Below are 22,705 nucleotides of genomic sequence, written 5' to 3'. Positions count from 1 at the left end.
CAATCAAATGACACTTAAAAACTTTGAAAGGAGCTGTTTATCTTTTATTGTTCTAAATGCTGCATAAATTCCAATTAAACACCCTGGACGTTTGTTCCCTTTCACGTGATGGAACAGTATACTGCAATTCTTTACTGGTGGAGAGAGTCCTTGTTTCAATCGTTAGGATCCGTAGTTCAGTTTTAGACGGATTTTATAATGCACTTTATTTCATTCACGAAGTTCTTCAGAGGTCAAATGGTATTTTCATAAGTGAAACTTACCTGTGGTCTCCAACAGCTTTTGACCATCAAGGCAGCTCCAACAGAATATTTGAGAAATTCAAATAAGGGAGTTCGATGATATAGTATTGGTAAATGCACCCAAAAAACGGTTAAAAGTTAGACTGAAATTAGTTAAACATGTCCATTGGTAGAAAGCACTTAGATTTAACATGGTTCAGCTTTATAGCCTACATCCAGGAAGAGAGAAAAATATCCATTATGAGAATAAGATATACATGGCTGATCTCTCTCTATGATCTCAAACAAAATTTGTTATTCAAACCTAATCCATGCAACCAATAGCTTAAAAAAGCAAAATGCCCAATTATATCAAAATTATGTATAGGCCCTCTTCCATCAGATTTAAACCCTTATTATCTTTAACACCCTCCCTAAAAGAAAACTCAAATACAACTAAGTACAATATATCACTCCACCTCTCAAACTCAAGATTGAGAAACAACTTAAATTTGCAAGGATATTGAAACAATCTCCATGAAAGTTGATATATTGTTGAAGTAGCAAATATGAAAGTTGGGATGTTGAAGTAGCTTCTTAGAAACCAAAATTGGCTTTTAAAAAGCTATATGTGGTAACAATATAATATGAGCTAGTGTAAAAAAGTTAAGAGTAAAACCAAGCCATGATTTAGTAATCACCAAACTGAACCTAGACAATGAAAAAGCAACGTATGTCATACTAAAGAATTGAAGTTAACCATTGAAAAAGCCAATCACAACCACCAAACTGAAAAACCATGTCAAACAATTGGATAATTAGAAGTGCCAACAAATTTACCTAATCAAAATTGGCCAATGGAGCTAACTACGAATTCCACAAACAGGGTTAAAGAATCAAAGTTAGCCAATGGAAAACCAACATATGTTATGACAAAGAATTGGAGTTGGCTATCAAAAGGATAATCACAATCACCGGACTAAAGAACCAACCATATCAACCGACTAAATAATGAGAAATTCAAGAAGAATTACCAAATTAGAGTTGACTTGTGGAAAGCCAACTATGATCTCCATAAACCAAATCAATGTCCAATGGAAAACCAGTTAGAAAACTCAACTAGATTCCTCAACATTGATTTAGAATGGAATATAATAAAGAATCATTGCTAAAGCATTTCTTCGAATGCCTTTCATGTAGAAGAAACATGAGTTAAACAAACTAGATATCGACTAATGATAATAAATCCAAAATTCATTAGAATATTCCAAATACCGATCATAACAATGAAGAACAATTGTATAAATTCTACACCTTTGAGACATTTTCTTGAACATTGAATAGTTGCCTTGGAATCCAATATCACATGCTAATGTCGATAACATAAATAGACTAAAGAAGTTGTACAACTTCCATAATAATTCTTTGCAAAATTTTAGAACTCTTAAAGAAAACACCAAATTTAACCAAATGGCTCACAACCAACCTTTAAGACAATTAATCAAACAACTCCCTCTCTGACAAATATAAATTTTGTCGGAGAGGGAGTCCTTCGAGAAAGAAAAGAAAAGAAGAAATCCCAAAAAGGCTTTAATAGTGTTAAAAATAAGGACTAGAAAGACACAATAGTTTACTAACCAGATTAGATTTCTTTGCACAAATGACCCTTTGGTCTTCTTTCTCATCTAAAATATGACTTGAACTCTAAAAGCTCAAGTCTAAAACTAGAAAGTGTGAGAGAATTGAAAAAAAGCCAAATCTTATACTAGTACTACTTTTTCCTGATTTTCCATAGAACTAATGAGAAACAATATCACCCCTTTAGAGGCCTATAAAAATTCCAGAAATAATGACAAAAAACGTGATTAAATGATAAAAGTGGATTCTTAAAAGATTCTTTCCAAGTTCAAGCTTGCATAACAAGACATGAACAATAAAAGGCCATGGATAGTAACTTATGGTTAAAACATAACCATCGGTCCACCTTAATTCACCTAACTAACTCCCATACTAAATCTGCTCTGGTACCATGTTAACTAGCAAAAAAGAAAATAGTAAACCTAGAAGAAAATAGAAAGAAGAAAGTATCAAGATTTAACATGATTCAGCTTGGTATACTACATCCATAGGAAGAGAGGGAAAAACATCCACTATGAGAGTAAGATATACATGGTTGACTTCTTTACAATTTCGCAAGTCGCAACAAAATGTCCATTCTCACTCAACCCTAATCTACCAATAACTTAAATAAGCAATGGACCCAATTATATCAAAATTATACATGTGCTCCTCTTCCTATCATAAATACATACAAAGTCTCAAAAGTTCATCAACATTACAAACAAGGTTTAAAATATTGATACATGCCGATACACCGGTTGGGGTGTATCGGCCTATATCGAGCTTTGCTTATATTTTTTTTTAGTTTTTTTTTTCAAACTGGTTCAGAGGGGTTGGTTTAAGGTCCATCTACCCACTGAACCAGGTTAGACCCCGGAACACTCACTGTAGTGGCGTATCGGGAGGTACGACCCAATACGTATCAATATTTTGAACCTTGATTACAAATATACTCTTGCAACCTCCAACACCCTTGCTGAAAGAAAACTGAAATACAACCAAATACAATTTATCACTCTATAAAACAAAGGCATACCCTTTCAGGCTTCACCGCCTGAAGTTATAGCCACTTTTCACATTTTCATCAATAAAGCCAGATCTAATTCAGCATACACACTATTAACAAACTTCATCCTTTTTCCCAGTATTAGAACTTCAACTTTGATATCTACACACTCCATTACTTACAAAAAAAGATAACGATACACATGGAAAATCTGTAACAAAATTTATTGGGCTTAATTCATAAATAAGTGTACTCAAAGTTAATTAGTTTTTTATAAGTAATATATTTTATTAAAAATGAACAAATATATGTAAAATGAAACCACTCTTGGAGAGTACAGATTCCTACCTCTCCTCATTACACAAACTTACAAAAATTACAACTAAGCACCAAAAAGGCTGAACCCTATTTACCCCTTGCTTAGCCAAAGTATCAGCCACACCATTTGCTGCTCTAGGAATCCATTGAATTCTTATCAACATATCTCTTGTTAGCCATTTAATCTTTTTTAGCATTTCTATATGAGCCCAAGCTGCATTTTCCTCATCCTTCAACCAGCTGTGAGTCACCTTCAATGTCAGCCTATCCAAATTCATTTCTTTTGCCTTTTGTACTCAAAATTCAGGAGTTATTATTGAATTGCTTGTCATAGAAAGATTATTAGATCCAAGGTCTGGCTCACGAGGAGTAAACAAGTTTGGGTATGAGAAATATGGGTCATCATCCATTGATGGCAATGGCTGAGGTTGGTGCTGGATAGATTTGTGTTCAATAACTCGGTCACCAGAAGTAGGTACATCCAATTCCTCTCTAGGTGCATCATAAGTTGGGGAATTTTGAATTTCTGAACTTTGATTGGATCCATTTTCTCGAAGTAGGTCCAAGGAATATGAAATGCCATCAGTATCACCAAAAGACTGCTGATGATCCAGCTTTGATATCTCCATTCTATCCGATTGATAATGACTCGTTATGTTGATTTCATCTTCACTTGTGAAATCATTGCCCTCATAGGCTTCATTAATTTTCTTGATGAATTCAGTGATCCTAATCTGTGCAAGGCTTGCTGCTGAGCGAGCTGCCACTGCTGCATGTTCTGCAGATTCTGCAGCAGCCTCAGCAGCAGCCAAGACATCCTGCAGGTCAACATTGGCTTCACTTTTTGTCCCCAAAATGGATGGAGCTGGCTTGCTTTTTCTTGACAAAAATGAAGCAGAGGACAATGAAGGGGGAGCAATGAATGATAAGAATTGTTTGTCTTCACCTGTACCAGCAGAGACATTGACTGGGGGAGCAACTGATGGTTCTACCGCAACTTCCTCAGGTTCCACATGTGGGCCATGATTTTCATTAGAACTGCATGTTATTGGTCCATGATCACCCACTGAATATTCTTTTATGTCAAGATCACCCTCAGAATTCTTTCTAAATTCATGAGCATTCACAGGAAGACCCATGTTTGGTGCTACAGTGTCAATACTTGGTTCCAATGGTAATTTAGGGACTTCAGGAAGATCCAATGTAGCAAAGCTTGTATCAGAGTCAGATTGTTGGTCAGGTGCTTGAGCAGGTGCTGAATACAGTGGATTGTCATGTTTCTCCTTAGGCATAGGCAATTTAGATCCACTCAGAAGCTGGGTTGGGCCATTCTGTTAAAAGACATGCAATTTGCTAAATAGAGAAAAACAAAATCTTAATATAGAAAGGGATAAGTGAAATATTTTAATTACCAGAAGATCTTCGTGTGGTTTGAAGAATTCAGTTTCAGAGGCAGCTGGATCCCAATCCAACTCATGCTCTTCTGCTATTTCTTTCAGCAACTTCAATTTTGCTTCAGCAAGAGGAGCACGAACAGATAGTAGTTCAATTAACTGCAAGAATATACTATACTGCCCATTAGAAAAAAGCAACAATATACAGAAAAAAAAAAGAAAATCCCCCTACAAGTTACATTATAAGATGGACGGAAATTGATGTGACCTTGCGATCAACACCACAGTCTGGCATGAGCTCAGTTGCAGCTGACACAAACTCCTTTCCATATTTGTTAGCAAATAACATCTGAACCTGTTGTAGTTCTGGTAAGTCAGCACATCTAGGTGCTGCAAAACACACACTGGAAATTGCTCCCTTCAAGTCAAGAGGACATTCCCTGAACATTGTGGCAGCATCAGATCACGACTATCCGACTCTAGAATATATATATATATATATATCCTTGTAACAAACACAACCAAGATGAACCCAATGATGATTTGGTCTAACCCAATTCAACCTGGTTCAATTAGGTTCGTAAGCTTATATATAATACTGCAGTATAATCCATATTCCTAATGCACCTTATCATTCCTCCACACACCTTAAACTGGACACTTAAGAGACTCGTGTTAGTTTAAAACGTTCTTAGCCATTGGATAAACTTGGGGAGTTTATCCTGATAAGGCTAACACTGGTGTGCTGCCAAGGAGTTGGAGCAGCTTGTCTCAGCTACTAGGGTTAGACCCCAAGCACAACCAGTGGGTGTTTATTAGAAGCACTGAACTTGGACCAATTTCCAGTTATGCCTTGGACCTTGGAGATAGATGGGCAAAACTGGAAAGTTACACATAACCCCAGACTTGATTATGGTACTACACTAGTTGTTGGACTGGACTGTCTTTGATATGCCAACCAGTGAGATCCATTAAGGGTAAAATACCTGGGTATGTTGGGGCAGTCTAAGAATTCACCTGAGTGGGTGATCATAGAGATAGGATCGGTCCCTTTGTCGGACAAAGTGAATTGTTAGGGTTTATACTATCTCTTATGGAAACCTAAACTGCCGGTGGTGGATTTCACTTGTGTTTGAAATATGGTTTTGTAAAATATATTTATATGTTATATATATTACTATGCTATGAAAAGGTTTGCAAAAGGTTTTAATCCTGTGATCCATTCAAGCAAAGAGTGTGACACTACACCTTGCAGCCAGGGGAGAGGTCATTCCCTGTCAAGCAGTGTTTTTGACCATTATGGGCTGAGAGGTTAAGTGTAAGAGACCACTACAGGTCTGATTACCTGATGGACTTTGTCTTACATGAGTCCATTATCTTTGGGTCTTCATAGAGTGGCTGAATCCAAGGATCATTTTTAGGTGTAAATGTTGGGCCCAAACTGGACCAATGCTGATTGCGTCAGGGGTTCACTACCCTGAGTAGTGAATTTGGCCTAGCCTCTTTCAGAGGTTGGGCCAAACCCATGTGGGCTTATGTGAGATCACTGTGGGGTTCCACGCCATATAGTATTAGGCCTAAAGTGGCCATGCAATACCTTGAATCGTGAGCCTTTGAAGTAGATGGGCCTTAGGCCCATAATTAATAAGATTAAGTTAGTTGTCACATGAAGTTGTCATGTGCTCTGGGTCAAATCTAGGTTTGGTAATGGGTATGGAGCACCTATTCGCTTAAGAGGATAAGACTTATCTCTTAATAGAGTCCAGATCCAAATCAGATTTGGATAATCTCCTAATTTAATTAGGAGAGTGCTCCATAAGGAGATAAAAGAAGAAGATGGTGAACTAAACTAAAACACCTTTCTCTCTCTCTTGTTCTCTCCTATTCTCCTTTGTCTCCCAAGAAACCCCATCACGACCTAGGCTTTCAAGAACTGATTTTTGATAAGTTTTTCTTCTAGTTTTTAAGAAAATCAGGCTCACTTACCTCATTCGATTCAAGCAAGTTGGATCACAGTTTTGCTAAAAATAGTGTTGCTGAACCGGCTTCACCTACACACTGTGCCATCTTCAGTGGAGGTTGGTTTTAGGACTAATTTGGGCGTGAACTTCCACCTTGGGATCTGTGCTTGTGGTATTTGTATCAGGTATGATTTCCCTTTTTGATTTGGTTTCAAATCTGGTCCGGTTCAGTGCAAGATTGATCCGGAAAATTCAGTTTTCAAATTCACCGGGAAATCGGTTCCCGCAAGGGTTAGAAAAATTTTTGAAATTTCGCCCAGCTATTTAGCATGGTTCGGCCATCCATATGATGGGTTCTAAACCCTTCCAACAATACAGTCCAACCCTATGAAGACCCTAGATAGCTGACGTTGGGTAATACTGTAATAGCTTTTTTATATAAAGAGATGTGTGATTTGAGGATTAGGAATAAAATATTATTTGATGAAGAATGTCTTGTATTTAGGAGGATGAGAAGTACTAGTAGAAAATGGTGGTTCCCACGTTTAGGACCCTTGCATGGACTTGTTTGGGCTTACCTCAAGGAGTTTGGTTGGGGTCCATGGGTGGAGCCCCTGGCCCAGATGAGGTGCAAGGCGCATCAGCTGAGGCATCAGGCCTAGATTAGCTGACTAGGTGGAGCCCCTGGCCCATGCTTGAAAAAGCGCATGACTAGGATGAGGTGCAAGGTGCATCAGGCCGGGACTAGGTGTGCCTAAGGCATGCCTTTTAAATCACCAACCCCCTTAGCTTTAATCTCCCTCTCCCTCCCTCCCTCTCTCCTCTCTCTCCTCTTTCCTCTCTCCTCTCTCTCTCTCTCTCCCTCACACACAAAAAAGTTAATGGTTTTAGAGAAATTTTTTTCCTCTATGGATCCATTTAGTAGCATAGAAAATGGACAAAAATGAATGATTTACAGAAAAAAGTTATTTTACAAAGTTTGCTTGTACATAAAATGGTCATGGTGAGCAAACAGTTTCTAAAAAGTGACAAGTCACATTCCAAAAGGGGGTTGGTTCTGTTGCTTTAAATTTTTGTGATCCCCATATATGCATCAATTATTCAGGTTTGTTATTTGTATTCTGAGTTAAAGCCAAATATCACAAGGAAAACAAATTTCCTATTGTATGTGTGTGTATACATATACTTCTAGAAGTCAGACAGCTTGGGCAGTTCTGTCTAATTTTTATATCAATTCAATTGGTGAGGCTAACCAAAGTTATCCTAGATTCTGGTCTGGTCCAATCAGTTGTCTACTCTGGTCTGGTTTTTAAAACATTCCACTTCTATCAGAAGATCCAAGAAAACCATAGCTTTTCCTGGAATAGACATTTATATGCTGTTCATGGACTGGTTATTTTTGAATATATGGTTTGCCTCCTGTGCTATGAGATGAAGATGATAACACTTATCCCTTTAGAACTCATGAACTCCGTAAGTCAGTACAAGTTATTTCCCAATTCAAACAAGCAAAAACTTGGGTATGAGGCTAGAAGGCCCCGTAGAGATAGTGTTGGGGGCTATGACATGCTCATATTAAGAGGATCAGGCATGACAATTGAAGGGTCCACATGGATATAACTTGGGTCAATGAATTGCCTTAACACAGAATTGGTGTTTTTTTCCCATTTTGTAGGTTTATGTATTCATTTGGATGGAGAGAATTATTCTATTACAACTATTAAGAAAGCTCCTTAAAATAAATACATCAGATGATTAGAAGTCATTCAATCATGTTAATCTGCAGCGAATGGTAGGGTGCATTTAAACTGTAGGTTCTGATCATCATAAACAACAAATAGCAATTGTTTTGAATATGCATATGACTCACCAAGCTAACAAAATTAGGTGCAGAACTGATTATATAATCATAAAAATGAAATGCCTTCATCATTAAATCTTTCAGTACACGGGAGGGTAAGTCATATTGGCAACTAAATACTGAAGTTATGAAAACACCTCTGTGCCTCAATAATTGGAAGACGAACAGCAATAAGTTCACAGTATAGTTCAATAATCTCCTGTGCAGCTATCATTTTCTCATCACGAATAATGTGCTCCACCTGAAAATAATGCATAAGCCCAAAATGATGACATTAAGAAACTAGAAAACATCCATTACGTATCCATATGTGGACAAGTGAAAGATTATCAAACTTGAATTTAGGAGAGAAAGCCATCATACACGTATGCGAGCTGTTGCTTCTTGTCCAGTCTCCAGTAGTTTGCTAATTTCCTTCCGCATTTGCTTTATTTGAGCTTCTCTTCTGTTTCGCAACAACTTTATGCGCGGAATTGTCAGCTTCAGAAGGGTTTTACTGGAACGATGAATAAAAATCAAATTTGCAAAGGTCCAAATAAACACTCTGAAAGTCATTACCAAATACCTACTTAGCTAAATTAAGTAAAAGTGAAACTGAAACAAGTATCATCTTATTTCATCAACGTCAATGCAGATAATGTTATCTAGTAATTATTAATTAAGAAGAGTATTTTAAGCCATTATAGTCTATATCTCTGACTCCATGATCCAATGCAGATCAATGTCGACAACAAAGAAAAGAAAGAGCCTATCAAACAAAATCTGGAAACCAACATTGTGGATTACATAACAATGGATATAGAGTGATTCAAGTAGCTAGGTTTATCAATAGAAACAGTAGAAACAGAACAAGTAGAGAAATTCAAGGCTCAAATTGGGACAAACACGCACCATTTCGCTCCTTTAAAACCTTTATTGAAGAAAGCATCGAGCATGGACATGACTTCAACCGAAGATCCAGAAACTCAAACTCAACTTTCGGAATCCAACAATCGTCCTTGCAAAAACCAGAAAAAATAAACAATAAGAAGCGGGAGAGATACCAGCCGGCGAATATGATGTTCAATTTCTAAGTAACTATTTATAAAGGATCTGTCTCCTAAACCTTTTCATCAATGGAGACTTCTATTAATTAACAATTAAGATTGAACCAAGTGAGAATTGGAAAAAGGGAAGAAGACAACGAGAGGAAGCTCACTCTACCTGCTCCCTCAGCTTCGGAAAGCGTCCTATCTCGAGAATCTTTTCTTACGCTCCAAGTATCTTCACGTCCTTGATTTTTCCTTCTGTAACCAGACAAATATACGTTGCGCCGCTTGGTGTAGTTCACACTCGCACAAATATGTTGTATTGCATCTAGTTATTACGCGGCTCCGGAAAAGATGTGGATGTGCTCAGTTCGTTAGTCGTTACTGCTCTGTCATCGTCTACCGCTCGAGTCTCTCCCTCCGGATCTCCTGCGCACGTCTACTCACAAGTCACAACACACTACCCCGTGGCGTAGAGTTCACCTCTGCGCCCCACAACGTCTCACAGCACATCTCTGACATATCATCGGTAGATGTTCTCAATACACGGAGGCGATGTGCTGTGGGACTTTGTGGAGCGCAGATCTAAACTCATCCCGTGATGAGATATTCTCCATATGTGACTGTGCGATATTATATGGGCAGACGTGAGCAGAGCTCAACTCTTTGAATATAACATAGAAAGATACCTGCGCCTATCTATTCAAGCTGACTTTAGCTCTATTAAATAATACACGGTTATATGTGGAGCTTCTTTTGAAAGCAGGAATTTCAGCTTCTAGACCTGCGTACACTATATCGTTGTTGAAAGTTGTTGCATGTGTATATTTTCAATAGTAAATTAAAGCTATTCTCCCTTGGCGAATTGAATTAATATAGTACTAGAACAGAGATAATGAAAAAGTTTCTACACCTTTTTGTTCATTTTATTTCACTATTAGAAAGAGAGAAACTAATTTGAATTATACAATTATTTGGTTGATTGGGATGTTGAGTTAGATATTTGAGACTGGTCTCCCGAATATTTGAAGATATTCTATGCCCTAGTTTGCTGGATTTGTTGTTATTTGAGTGTTTATGTCACCAAAAGGGAGTACAAATACAAAAATCCTGGGCCGGGTAGCCTGGCCCCTGGACGGGCTTGAACACACACTTGAGCCTAAAAGCCTGAGCCGACTATGTTGCGAGTCGGGCTCGGGATTTGTTAAAAAAGCCCGGTCCAGCCCGACCTATAGGTTAAATAAAAAATCCTAATATCTTTACCCCTCTTCTCATTCATCTCTTTCTTGTCTAAGCGAGTTAGCCAAACCTCTTCTCAGTTTTCATAGTGATTAACAACCTCACACTCTCAGGCAAACACAGAACCAGCGAACACTCATTGGTGCAACCAGTAAACTCCGGCAGACTGGCGTAAGTCCTCTCTCTCTCTCTCTCTCGCTCTCGCTCTCGTTCCTCTTCTTAGTTCTCACCTCTTCTCTCTCAAATTTCAGACATGAACGCAGGCACCAGCGGCGGCGGTGAGTCCTCTCTCTCTCTCTCTCTTGTTCCTCTTCTCACTTCTTCTCTCTCAGAATCTCATACATGAACTCAGGCACTGGAGAGGCGAAGAACACAGGCACCGACGGTGGTGGTGAGTCCTCTCTTTGTCTCTCTCTTAGACGCAAACTCAACACCGGAAAACACAGTCACCGGTGGTGAGTCCTTTCATCTGTTAGGTTGGGCTTCGGGCTCGGGCCCATGTTGTAGGCCCGTTGGTCAGGCCAGGCTCGGGCTCGGGCCTAACAAAATCCTGTTTATGAAGAGTAAAAACTCGACCCGAGCTCGGCCCGGCCTGATTCATGAACAAGTCTATATATATACACGCACATATATATGCATTCAACCAACATTTGTTCTCTTCCTAAACACAGCCTAAAAAGCATAGGTGTAATAGCAGTTTCTTATATTGTTGGATTTATACCTTGCTTTTCTTGAGGGATGGGGATTTTACATCCACTTTGATCCCCATGCAGTGGTTATAGACTTGGATTTGAATGGTCAAGTGCATGCATATCTTGATCTGAAATAAAAAAAAATAAAGAAATATATCTTTGGCTTAGCAGATTGGAGAGCAAAACCCTGGCTATGTTGGTTTGAAGGAAAAAGTAGGGAAAAGGAAAGGAAACCTTTACAAACCTTATATAGGTTTCCCTACCTTTCCCTATTTTTTCTTTCATACCAAACAAAGCCCAAGATAATACGAGCCAACACAATTTGATTAAGAAAAGATAAGGAGAAAAGGGGGACTAATAATTATCCAAGCAAATTCAACTGCTCACATGTGAAATCTATAAGTTTGGGCATTGCCTATCTATGGTGATAGAAGGGCTAGATGCCGATCCTATTAAATTCGAAAAAAATGTTTCACAGGAACATTGATTATTTTGAGACCATTCCTAGCTAGGTATGAGGGCTTTGAGGGTGCTGGGGGACCGTTATTGTTGTTCCATAAGATGCCTAGGATTTTCTCATTTCCATGCCAAAAACATACTTCCTTAGGCAAATTTAAATGAATAAACAAAGGTGGTGTTTAGAATCAATGTTGTTTCTTGAGAAGCGTTTTCTCAAAGATTGGTGCTGCATAGGCATGTTGTTTTTTCAGGAAATGTTTTTTTTTTTTTTTGAGTTTTCTATTTGGTACCATTGCTGTTGCTAATACAGACATTTTTCAATGCTATGTTACTATATTGTTGCTAGCAACAATAAAAAAACAGGAAATCAGTAAAAATGACATCTTCTTAGACCACACATTTCCCGATTTTCAAGGCCCATAAGAAAATGCTTTTTGAAAAAATATTTAACCAAAAATTAGGCATTTTCTGAAAAATAGATTTCAAACATAGCGCCAAGGTTTTAAATATCGATACAGGCCAATACGTCGGGCATATCGGCCTATATCGGTGCTTTTTTTGTATTTTATTTATATTTTTCAAAACCGATTCAAAGGGTTTGGTTTAAGTCCCGACTACCCTCTGAACCATGGCCTGACCCGATACGGGCCAATACATAACGATATTTTGAACCTTGCATGGCACTGATGTAACATTGTTTTTTCGAAAAAAAAGACATTAATGCCAAACACCTACACAAAGATTTAAGAGGGTATTGGACAACATGATTGGTTTACATCCCCCTAAAACACCCTCCTAATTTTTGTTAAGCCATTCAAATTTGCCTCAAGAACTATGCTTTTGGCGTGGAAATCCTAGGCATTTCTTATGGAACAACAATAATGGTCCTCAGGACCCTCAAGGTCCTATTGCCCTATTGTTTTTGTTGATGTATCATCAGTCATGTTGTCCATCGCCCCCAAAGTATTGGTTTTGGAGTTATGGACATGTAGGTGGAGTGGGCATATTAAGTTTCTATGTATGGGGCAATTTTGTTTCTTACATGCCATTAATTAAATTCTCCCAATTATTGTTATTCCCCAATCAATTATGCTATACTCCATAGTTTTTATGGTATAGAAAACAAGATTAATTATTCAAATAGGCCCATAATTTTCATGGTATAAGAACTACGAGTAAGATTATTCAAATAGGTTGTAAGGCAAACGTTTAAGTTACTTGTCATAACATTATAAATTTGAAATTTTGACATTTAAGCATTTTTTATTTATGACAAACATTAAATAAAAACAATTGATTATTAAAATTTAAATATTTATAGATATTAGCAAAAAGTATTGGTTTCATGAAAAATTACATATAAATATATGCATATTTAAGTTCTATGATTTTTCCACATTTCCCAAGTGTGAACCATCAAAGTCTGCGTTCTTTATGCATATATACCTTTTCTATAGTCATCTAAAAACTTGGATCTTCTGTATTGATGCGCTTTAGATCTAATTATTCGAGTTCCCCAAATATATCCATATTTATTTTAATTTTCTCTCTGTGCCAAAAGTCTATATGATATATCTCTTAAATTTATCTTTTTATTATTGCTCCTTGTACTTCCATGCTTTGAAATTTGAGTTTAGCTCTTCCTGACTACTTACAATCAGCTTGGGGGCTCATACATTATTAGAAATTTAGAACACAACAACAAAGTCTAACTTATTAGTATTTTGGTAGGATTAGTGGAATGGCCCGTTGATGGTGATGTATGACTATACTTTTATATCTCGGGCATAGATGAAAATTTACATACTGTTCAAAAGTTCTATAACTATTATATAATACATAAAAAAGACTATACTCTCAAAATGCCAAGATCTAAATTTTATAATATGCATATAATGTTGGTTGCAAATGCATCAAATTGAAACATTAGTACAACAAATCAATGATAAAACTACATTTAACAACATTATATACAGATATAGTTCATCGCAATGAAACACAAATTTTATGGAGAATAGGAGATGCCACTCTTAATCGATCTCCTATTTTGTAATAACCTAAAACCTATGAAAATAATTACTATTAATGGTGAGAAGTAAACAAAACTATTATGTTAATTTACACAAGTAACCATTGAATAACAGAAGTCATTACCTAAGATGACTATTAAATGACTTACATTTAAGCCTAAAAACATTTTCTTCTTACTTTTTAACTAAGAGAAGATAAAGAAATTAATTGGAAGAAAAATTTATCAACCAACCACTAAAGTAACATGTATCCAAACACCTTCTAGGCATGTTCAGCACCTCCACACATTTGTCCAAGAATAAAACAATCGAATAATTCATAATGTGTCACAGTGTTGCATAAGACTTAGGACATGAGTTGTAAGTCATACTTAACAACCACACACATGATAACATATGGTCCTAGTGGTCAAATGCCCTTAGAAGACCTAGGCCTAATTGACAAACATGTCTAGGGCCCATGGAATGAAATTTTTATATTTTCATTTTTTTCTAATTTATGGTTTTCTTTGTTTTTTGTAATTTTTGGTAATTTTCATCAATTTTTAATGATTTTCTACTTTTTTTTGTGATTTTTTGCGTATTTCTTTGTTTTTTGTAATTTACATTATTTTCTTCATTTTTTATATTTTTTATAATTATTTTGTAATTTTTATTTTTTCTTTAATTTATGTTATTTTCTACATTTTATATCTTTATTTATATATTATGTATTTTTATAGTTATATTTTTCTAGAATTTACGTATTATGTGAAAAAAATTAATGGGTTGGGGTATGGTAGGTTTGGATTGAACCCAAAATGGGTCATTAGTGGGTTGATGGGTCAGGTGGGATGGGTTAAAGCTCAACCCAAACCTAAGTACTTAACCCACCCAATTTCTTTTTAGAAAAGACAATGTTTTTTTTTGCCAACAACTATCATGCACCCTCATATAGAATTGGGATGTTGGAATAACAAAAAAACTACGGGATAGAATGAGTATGAAAAATCAAGGTCTTTCGACCACACTAACTGAATTATTCTCATTTTTTATATATGGTAGTAAATATAATTTTTTATTTTATTCTACAATTTTTGTTCATTTTTCTATAATATATGGCTTTTCTTTCTTTTTTGTAATTTATTTTTTCTTCAATTTTTACGATTTTCTATATTTTTTGTAAACTTTCTCTCTATTTCTTTGTTTTTTGTAATTTATATTATTTTATTCTTTTTATGTGTTTTTTCATAATGATTTTGCAATGACATATATACAATGGGAAAAAATAGAAAGTTGAGGGTAAAGTTGGAAAGTAAAATCAGTGTGTTTTGACCAAACCAATTGCAAAGTTCTCATTTTTTAGTATGGTATATAGAAATTTATATGATTTTCATTATTTTTTGTAAATTTTCTATGTATTTCTTTGCTTTTTTGTAATTTATATTGTTTTCTTCATTTTATGTTTTTCATAATTATTTTTCAATGACAATATATACAATGGGGAAAAAATAGAAAGTTGAAGGTAAAGTTGGAAAGTAAAATTAGGGTGTTTTGACTAAACCATTTGCAACATTCTCATTTTTTAGTATGGTATATAGAAATTTTTTATGACTTTCTATATTTTTTGCATTTTTTTGTGCATTTCTTTGTTTTTTTTTGTATTTTATATTGTTTTCTTCATTTTGAGGAGAATGGCATAGGATAAGAGAGACGCCATTTCTGTTTCCTCCTTCCTACTGTAAAGTAGGGGGAATGGATAAGATATACACTATGCATAGAGGGGTTTAAAGGAGGGAACTGAGGTTTTAGAGTTTATGTCTTTGCTTAATGTGTGAATGATGACATTTGGCCTTTTGCCTCTTGCCATTTTGCTCGTCAATGGTGGGGCCTTTTGCTTGGTCCGCGGAAGAAATGCCCGGTATAGACCCTATGCTTATAACCCACAAGCTCAATACTGACCCTGTAGTCAGACCCATTAGGCAGAAGAAACGCAACTTAGCCCCAGAACGCTGGAGGGCGGTCGATGAGGAGGTTGAGAAGCTCCTCGCAGCAGACTTCATAAGGGAAGTTCATTACCTGAGCTGGGTAGCCAACCCAGTTCTGGTAAAAAAGGCAAACGGCAAGTGGCGCATGTGCGTTGACTACACCGACCTGAACCGAGCTTGCCCAAAAGATTGCTTCCCCCTCCCCAGGATCGACCACCTAGTGGACGCGACCTCAGGACACGAGTTGCTAAGCTTCCTGGATGCCTACTCGGGCTACAACCAAATCAGGATGGACCCGTCAATACGAGGAAAAAACCACCTTCATAACCGAGTTCGACCTGTACTGCTACAAGGTTATGTCCTTCGGACTGAAAAATGCTGGGGCGACCTTCCAAAGGCTCGTGAATAAGCTGCTTCAGCTCTTAATTGGCACGAAGATAGAATGTTATGTAGACGACATGGTCATCAAGACACAATTTTCGCATAAATTAATACAAGACTTGCATTCCATCTTTCAAATTCTGCGTCAATTTAGCATGAAACTAAACCTAAACAAGTGTGTCTTTGATGTCACATCGGGTAAGTTCCTAGGGTACATCGTCAACCGGCACGGTATTGAGGCCAACCCGGACAAAATAAAGGTCATCCTAGATATGAGATCACCCCGAAAAGTAAAAGAGGTTCAGAGGCTAAACGGCATGATAGCCGCTCTGAGTCGTTTCATGTCTAAATCAGCAGACCGTTGCCTGCCCTTCTTCAAGGCAATAAAAGGCAAAGGGTTCGAGTGGAATCCGAACTGCTAGCTCGCATTTGACGAGCTCAAGAAATACTTCGTCAGCATCCTGGTGTTGACCCAGCCCGAAGAGGGCGATATTTTAGAACTGTACCTCTCGACAAGCAACGAAGTGGTCAGTTCAGTACTGATAAAGGAAGCAGATCGGGTCCAACGACCCATCTACTATGTTAGTAAGATATTGCAGGGAGCAGAAACAAGATATCCAGAGATAGAAAAGCTAGCCTATGCGCTAGTCATTGCGGCCCGCAAACTCCGCCCGTATTTCCAAGCTCATACCATCATCATCCTCACCGACAAACCCTTGAGGCAAGTATTACTCAGGCCCGAGGTCTCTGGATGATTGACGAAGTGGGCCATCAAACTCAGTGAGTACAATCTCCAGTACAAGCCCCGAACCGCCACCAAAGCTCAAGCCTTGGCGGATTTTGTTGCAGAATGCACGTTCAAGTCCGAGGTCCTCAGCCCGGTTGAGCACGAGGCTCCCAGTTCGGGTGAGCTCGGTGCTCCCGGGCCGGTTGAGTCCAAGCCCCGTGATATCGCACCCAGTTTGGCATCTCTCCTGGTTAGGCCGAGCGCGAACTGGGATGAAGAGCCTTGGATCCTTCACGTAGATGGCTCCTCAAATCAGCAGGGCAGCGGAGCCAGTGTAGTTCTTCGCGGACCGAGTGGCACGAAACTGGAGTACGCGCTACGCTTTGAGTTCGCGGCATCCAACAATGAGGCAGAATACGAGGCATTGATAGCAGGGCTAGCTCTGGCGCAAGAGGTAAAGGCTAAACACATAGTTATCTGCAGCAATTCCCAGCTCGTGGTCAACCAAGTTATAGGGAAATACGAAGCCCGCGAGCCAGCTATGATCGCCTACTTGGCAAAGGTAAAAGAGGCACTGCTTAGCTTCCAGTCACACTTCATCAAGCAAATCCCGAGGTCAGAGAACACTGAGGCCGATGCCCTGTCTCGGTTAGCCAGCACCAATGACAACACCATGAGAACTGTGTACATAGAGGAGTTACCTCGGCCTAGCATTCTCCGGGGGGCAGAGGAGGTCGCTCCTGTCACCCAAGCAGAACCGAGCTGGATTGATCCACTCGCGAGCTTCCTGCTACATGGTAGATGGACGACTGTACCGAAAATCCTACACGCTCCCCTACCTGCGCTGCTTGCGACCTCCCGAAGCCGAGCTCGTACTCCGCGACATTCATGAAGGCCTATGTGGCGGACACTTGGGGGGCATGGCCGTCGCTCAGAAGGCACTACGACAGGGGTACTATTGGTCAACAATGAAAGCGGACGTCGTCGGGCTAATCAGGAAGTGCGAGAAGTGCCAAAAGCACACCAATATTCACCATCAGCCCGCCGCCGACCTCAAGTACCTCACCAGCCCATGGCCCTTCGCACAATGGGGTATCGACCTACTCGGGCCATTCCCGCCAGCAACAGGAGGAAGGAAGTTCCTAGTAGTGGCAGTAGACTACTTCACCAAGTGGGTTGAAGCTGAAACTCTCGTAACCATCACAACTCGAAACATCCAGAACTTCTTTTGGAAGAATATAGTGTGCCGTTTTGGGCTACCTCGGGTGTTGATCTTCGACAACTGCAAGCAGTTCGAAGACATCAAATTCCAAGAGTGGTGCCAAGGCATGGGGATCCGGCAAAACTTTACGTCGGTTGCGCACCCACAAGCAAACGGTCAGGCAGAAGTCACGAACAGAGCTATCCTTCGCGAACTAAAAGCCAGGCTAGACTGAGCTAAAGGGTTATGGGCAGACGAGCTGCCTAGCGTCCTATGGGCATACCGAACTACAGAGAAGACTGCCACTGGAGAAACTCCCTTCAACCTCACCTACGGCACGGAGGCAGTCATCCCAGCCGAAATCGAAATCCCCTCACTTCGGTTGGAAGCATACAACGACAATACTAATAACGACGAGCTACGTACCAACCTCGACCTACTTGACGAGGTGAGGGACCTCGCATACATCAGAGCTGCAGCATACCAGCAAAGGGTAGCTCGATACAACAACGCCAGAGTTAAGAAACGAAACTTTCGCGTCGACGACCTGGTCCTCCGCAAAATCATGGTACCTGAGCCCGGCGTTGGCAAACTCGGGCCAAACTGGGAAGGACCCTACCGAGTGAAGAGAGTACTTGGGAGAGCATACGAGCTCGAGACCCTGGAAGGTAAACAGATACCCCGGGCATGGAACATCGTCAACTTAAGATGATTTTACCTATAAATTATCAAAATAAGCAGGCCATGAGCCACTACCAGAGCCTAAGGGCCAGAATGCCGAGCTAGCAAAGACCTCGGCACCCTAAGGTCTAGAATTCCGAGCTAACAAGGACCTCGGTACCGAAAGGGGCAGAATACCAAGCTAAAGATGACCTCGGCACCTCATCAATGAAAGCAATCTGCACAAGTATGGACCCCGAGGTGCATAGCCCAGGGCCCAATTCAGCCTATGTTAGCTAACCCTGGCGGAGAATAGATCGGGCACATAGCCTTACTATGTTAATGGGCTTAAGTCTAGCAGCTCGGGTATACACTCACTTCGGCAATAGGAGAATATTTGCAAAACACTTTTGAACAGAAAAAGTACTTCATTGCTAAATGTTTGCTTTATAGTGTTTAAAAAGAAAAAACAAAAACAAACAAAAAACACAAACGAGCTCACAAACCCAGAGGTCAATCTTCCTCGCCTTCAGAAGGGACTTCGACAACACCCGAAGGACCCGCTTTGTCTTCGGAATCCGCATCATCATCAGCTACGGCAGCCATCTCTTGAGTGATGCGCGAGGTGGTTATGGCACTAATGTTGAGCTCGGGGTACGTGTTCCTTATCATCCATCGGCTCAACTTGAAACCTCGTCTGTATGAGTCCACCATCATATCGTCAAAGCGCGGCGAAGCGATGTAATCCTCGACGGCTTTCACCTTCGCCTCCTCGACGGCCTGAGAAAAGATCTGAGTCTTCTCCCTAATATCTTCCTGAAGGTACTCGACCTGATGCTCCAGGTCCAACTTCAGGTCAGCCATATGTCTCACCACCATTCCTAAGACCTCTTTGTCCCTCCGAGACCTTGATATCTCGGCCCGCGTAGCACGGAAAGCCGCTTCGGCAGCTTCTGCTCGCTTCAAGCCCCTCTTCGCCTAAATTGCCAAGGCATGGATAGAGGAGTTCACGTGCCAGAACGAGGACAAATCAGCTCGGTAAAAAAAAAAAAACCACTCTGACTTACCACCATGGCGTGAGTTGCAGCTCGAGCACCTATGAGATTGGTAGGGAGATCGGCCCACTGCGCGACCTCCTCAGGACAAGTGGCGGCCTTGCTTTTTCGGAGAGCGTAGCCTGGCGTCAGCATGCTCCCAATCTCATCGTGGCTCCCCGAGCCCGAAGGCACAGCCCGGGTATAGGCAGTGTCGGCATAGGGAGCCCCGGGCTCCCCAGGAGGCTCCATCCTTGGTGCCTTGAGCTCTGCCACCCGGTAAAGATCGATGCGAACTCGCTTAGTAGCTCGCTTCCTCCGTTTCATGCCAGCAAACAAGTTCGCACCTTGAGTCTTGTCTGCCTCCATAACACCTGCAAAAAGGAGCTCGGCGTCAAAAGACGGGAATAAAAGCAAAAGCAAGAGTATCTTCGTTTGAGCAAGAAACCTACCCGAACTCAGACTGGCCTGAATAAGCTTGTCCTCCATCAGGTAGACTTCGCACTTGAGCCCTTGTCGGGCCCAGTCCTGGAGGCCCTTCACCGTATCTTCGTCTAATGCAACACCGGGGTCAGGAGCGGCCAAACCCCACCCAGTAGGAAACGGCCACCCCGTAGCACTTTGGACCACGAAGTAGTCCCGCTTCCATGCCGGGACCTTGTTTGGGAGATCGTGTAAGAGCTTGAAGCTCGGGCGAGGTGACAAGTAGTACGCCCTCCTACGCCCGGGTAGGGGACCCGCTTGTTTCTTAAGCATGAGAATAGAGGAAAAAATTTCCAAGTCCAAAGGAAGGCAATGCTCACAGCAAAGGGAGATGGTCCTGACAAGGTTGCGGATAGAGTTCGGGTGAAGCTGACCTATAGTGACGCCGAAGTGGTTCATGACCTCGACGATTAGGGGATGGAAGGGAAGGCGCAACCCGGCAACAAGCTGCTCCCGGAATATCACGATCTCATCCGGACCGTGCTCCCAAGGAAAGTCGCCTGAGGGTAAAAAGTAAGTATACTCCCCGGGCAGGTTGTTCTGGACGATAAGGGACCAAAGCCTTTCGGACGTCATAGTAGAGGGTCCGAACTTATCTGGCACCCGACCTCGGCGGGAGGTTGATGCCAAACTACTCGAGGTGACTCGGCCTACGGGCTCAAACTTGAGCTCTACCTCGGGCCCCGCCTCGGACTCACTGAGGCTGTCGGGGGCAGCAGCTCGGTTTGTAGAACTAGCATCAGACCCCCCCAGGAGACTACCTAAACTACCCGAGCTAGACATCAAAACAAAGAGGGCTGAGGACTCAATAGGAAAAGCTACTGGACTGCGAACGAGTGATGCGAGCTGACAGGCTTGGACGCGAGCTCAAGGAACAACCGTACCCACCCAGGGGCCGTTTGGGCCATACTTCTATCCGAACTCAAGATTTCACCTTGCACACCACTTTAGCTCCAAGTCGCCTGACTGAACAACCGTACCTGACGCCCAGGAGACCGTACACGGAGGCGGTGCACTTGACCGATTTGGGGACTGACACATGACAGCCGCCATCCAACGGCCACCTGCCACCGCCATCTCAAACGGACAGAGGCGGCCCTGGCAACTGGCAGTGGAGGTTATGACACCCGAACTAGCAATTGGCAGAAGAAATGACACCCGACCTGACGAAGGAAGTGACCCGATCTAGTAGAGGTAATGATGCCCGAACGGGCAGAGGCATGGAAGTAAGTGTACAGGGTGATTATAAAAGACCCCCATCTCACAAAGAAGAGGGTATGTGATTCTTGCGCTTTCTGGTCTTAGAATTCCTCATTTCCCTTGCCTTCTGAAGAGCACTAACTTGAGCTTCGGAGTGTTCCAACCGGGTTCCTCCCCGTAAGTCTCCATTTTCTTCCTCGTTTCAGGCACCTCCAATCTCGTCAGAAGCGAGGTAACCGGCAGATAGGACGGACCGGATTGCACATCATCAGGTAGGTTTATCTTGATTCATTTATATTTATATTCGAATTGAACATCTGTTTGATTTATATAGAAGAGTCAGGATCTCCTACCAACAAAATGCATACCAAACCCTACGGCCCTACCAAGTACAACCCCTATGGTATTTTGTTGGTAGGGTGTCTGATTACCAGATTGGCCCAATGATCGTTGAGAAAAAAACCCTAAAACGAATCAATATTATGATAAGAGCATTTCCTGATACAATTCAACTTATTACGTTAACAGAGAATTGAACAAAAAAAAAAAAAAAAACAGGAGGAAAACAAAAAATAAGCTTCATTTAATCAACTAATTGATTGTTCCATGATGAAAAGAGGTTGAAAAAAATACATTCTTCCCTTCAATTCAAATTTTTGTGGTTTAGGCAAACCATTCAATACTTGACACGTGTTGGCTCTAATCAATGAAGAGGTTCGTCGGGTAGGTGCTTCAGGAGAAGATCAGATAAGGCGAGGAGTAGGTTCCACAATAGTTTTATTATTATTTTATTTTTTTTATCCAATTACAAGTGTTAACTGTTAATTAAATAAAATTGAAAAGTAAAAAACATAACAAAGGGTAAACATGGAAAATGAAAATCAAGCTTTAAAATAAAAAAAAGATAAAGGGTAAAAATGGAAAGTGAAAATTAGGCTTTTTGATGAAATATTGTCACCATCCTCATTTTTATAAATGGTACAGAGATTATCCAATTACAAGTGTTAACAGTTAACCGTTAATTAAATAAAATTAAAAAAATAAAAACATAATAATATAAAGGGTAAAAATGGAAAGTGAAAATAAGCTTTAAAATACAAAATATGATAAGGGTAAAAATAGAAAGTAAAAAATCAGGCTTTTTGACGAAATGTTATCACTGATGGAGGGTGATTTGGCCCGACCTCGTAGCCCGGGTACACGTGGGCGTGACCTTGCTCAAA

The 22,705-nt window shown here is 40.3% G+C and overlaps 1 protein-coding gene across 2 annotated transcripts; it reads right to left on the bottom strand.

The window, feature by feature from the left end:
- Nucleotides 1–3,047: 3,047 nt before the first annotated feature.
- On the bottom strand, nucleotides 3,048–9,940 carry LOC104600038 (uncharacterized). 2 transcript variants are annotated; one of them, XM_010262832.3, is made up of 7 exons: nucleotides 9,585–9,940; nucleotides 9,273–9,378; nucleotides 8,745–8,877; nucleotides 8,519–8,622; nucleotides 4,828–4,999; nucleotides 4,578–4,718; nucleotides 3,048–4,496 (listed from the first exon to the last, which is right to left on the bottom strand). In XM_010262832.3, exons 2-7 carry the CDS (start codon nucleotides 9,320–9,322, stop codon nucleotides 3,462–3,464), a joined length of 1,635 nt encoding a protein of 544 aa, XP_010261134.1. In that variant the 5' UTR covers nucleotides 9,323–9,378; nucleotides 9,585–9,940; the 3' UTR covers nucleotides 3,048–3,461. The 2 variants fall into 2 exon arrangements, with proteins under 2 accessions (XP_010261134.1, XP_088743193.1); XM_088887067.1 differs by lacking the exon at nucleotides 9,585–9,940 and adding an exon at nucleotides 9,487–9,505.
- Nucleotides 9,941–22,705: the final 12,765 nt, after the last annotated feature.

Source organism: Nelumbo nucifera, chromosome 5 (genome assembly GCF_055504915.1).
Source record: "Nelumbo nucifera cultivar China Antique chromosome 5, China Antique-T2T, whole genome shotgun sequence".
In the NCBI taxonomy this organism is placed as follows: Eukaryota; Viridiplantae; Streptophyta; class Magnoliopsida; order Proteales; family Nelumbonaceae; genus Nelumbo; species Nelumbo nucifera.
The sequence above is the reverse complement of the archived record's forward strand: the minus strand, read 5'-3'. Positions and strand labels throughout refer to the sequence as shown.

Coding starts and splice junctions, on each gene's coding strand:
- LOC104600038 (XM_010262832.3), bottom strand. CDS start 9,322: ATGTCCATGCTCGATGCTTTCTTCAATAAAGGTTTTAAAGGAGCGAAA. Junction 4,719..4,827: donor ACTGTGGTGTTGATCGCAAG/GTCACATCAATT, acceptor ATATTCTTGCAG/TTAATTGAACTACTATCTGT. Junction 4,497..4,577: donor AACCACACGAAGATCTTCTG/GTAATTAAAATA, acceptor GTCTTTTAACAG/AATGGCCCAACCCAGCTTCT.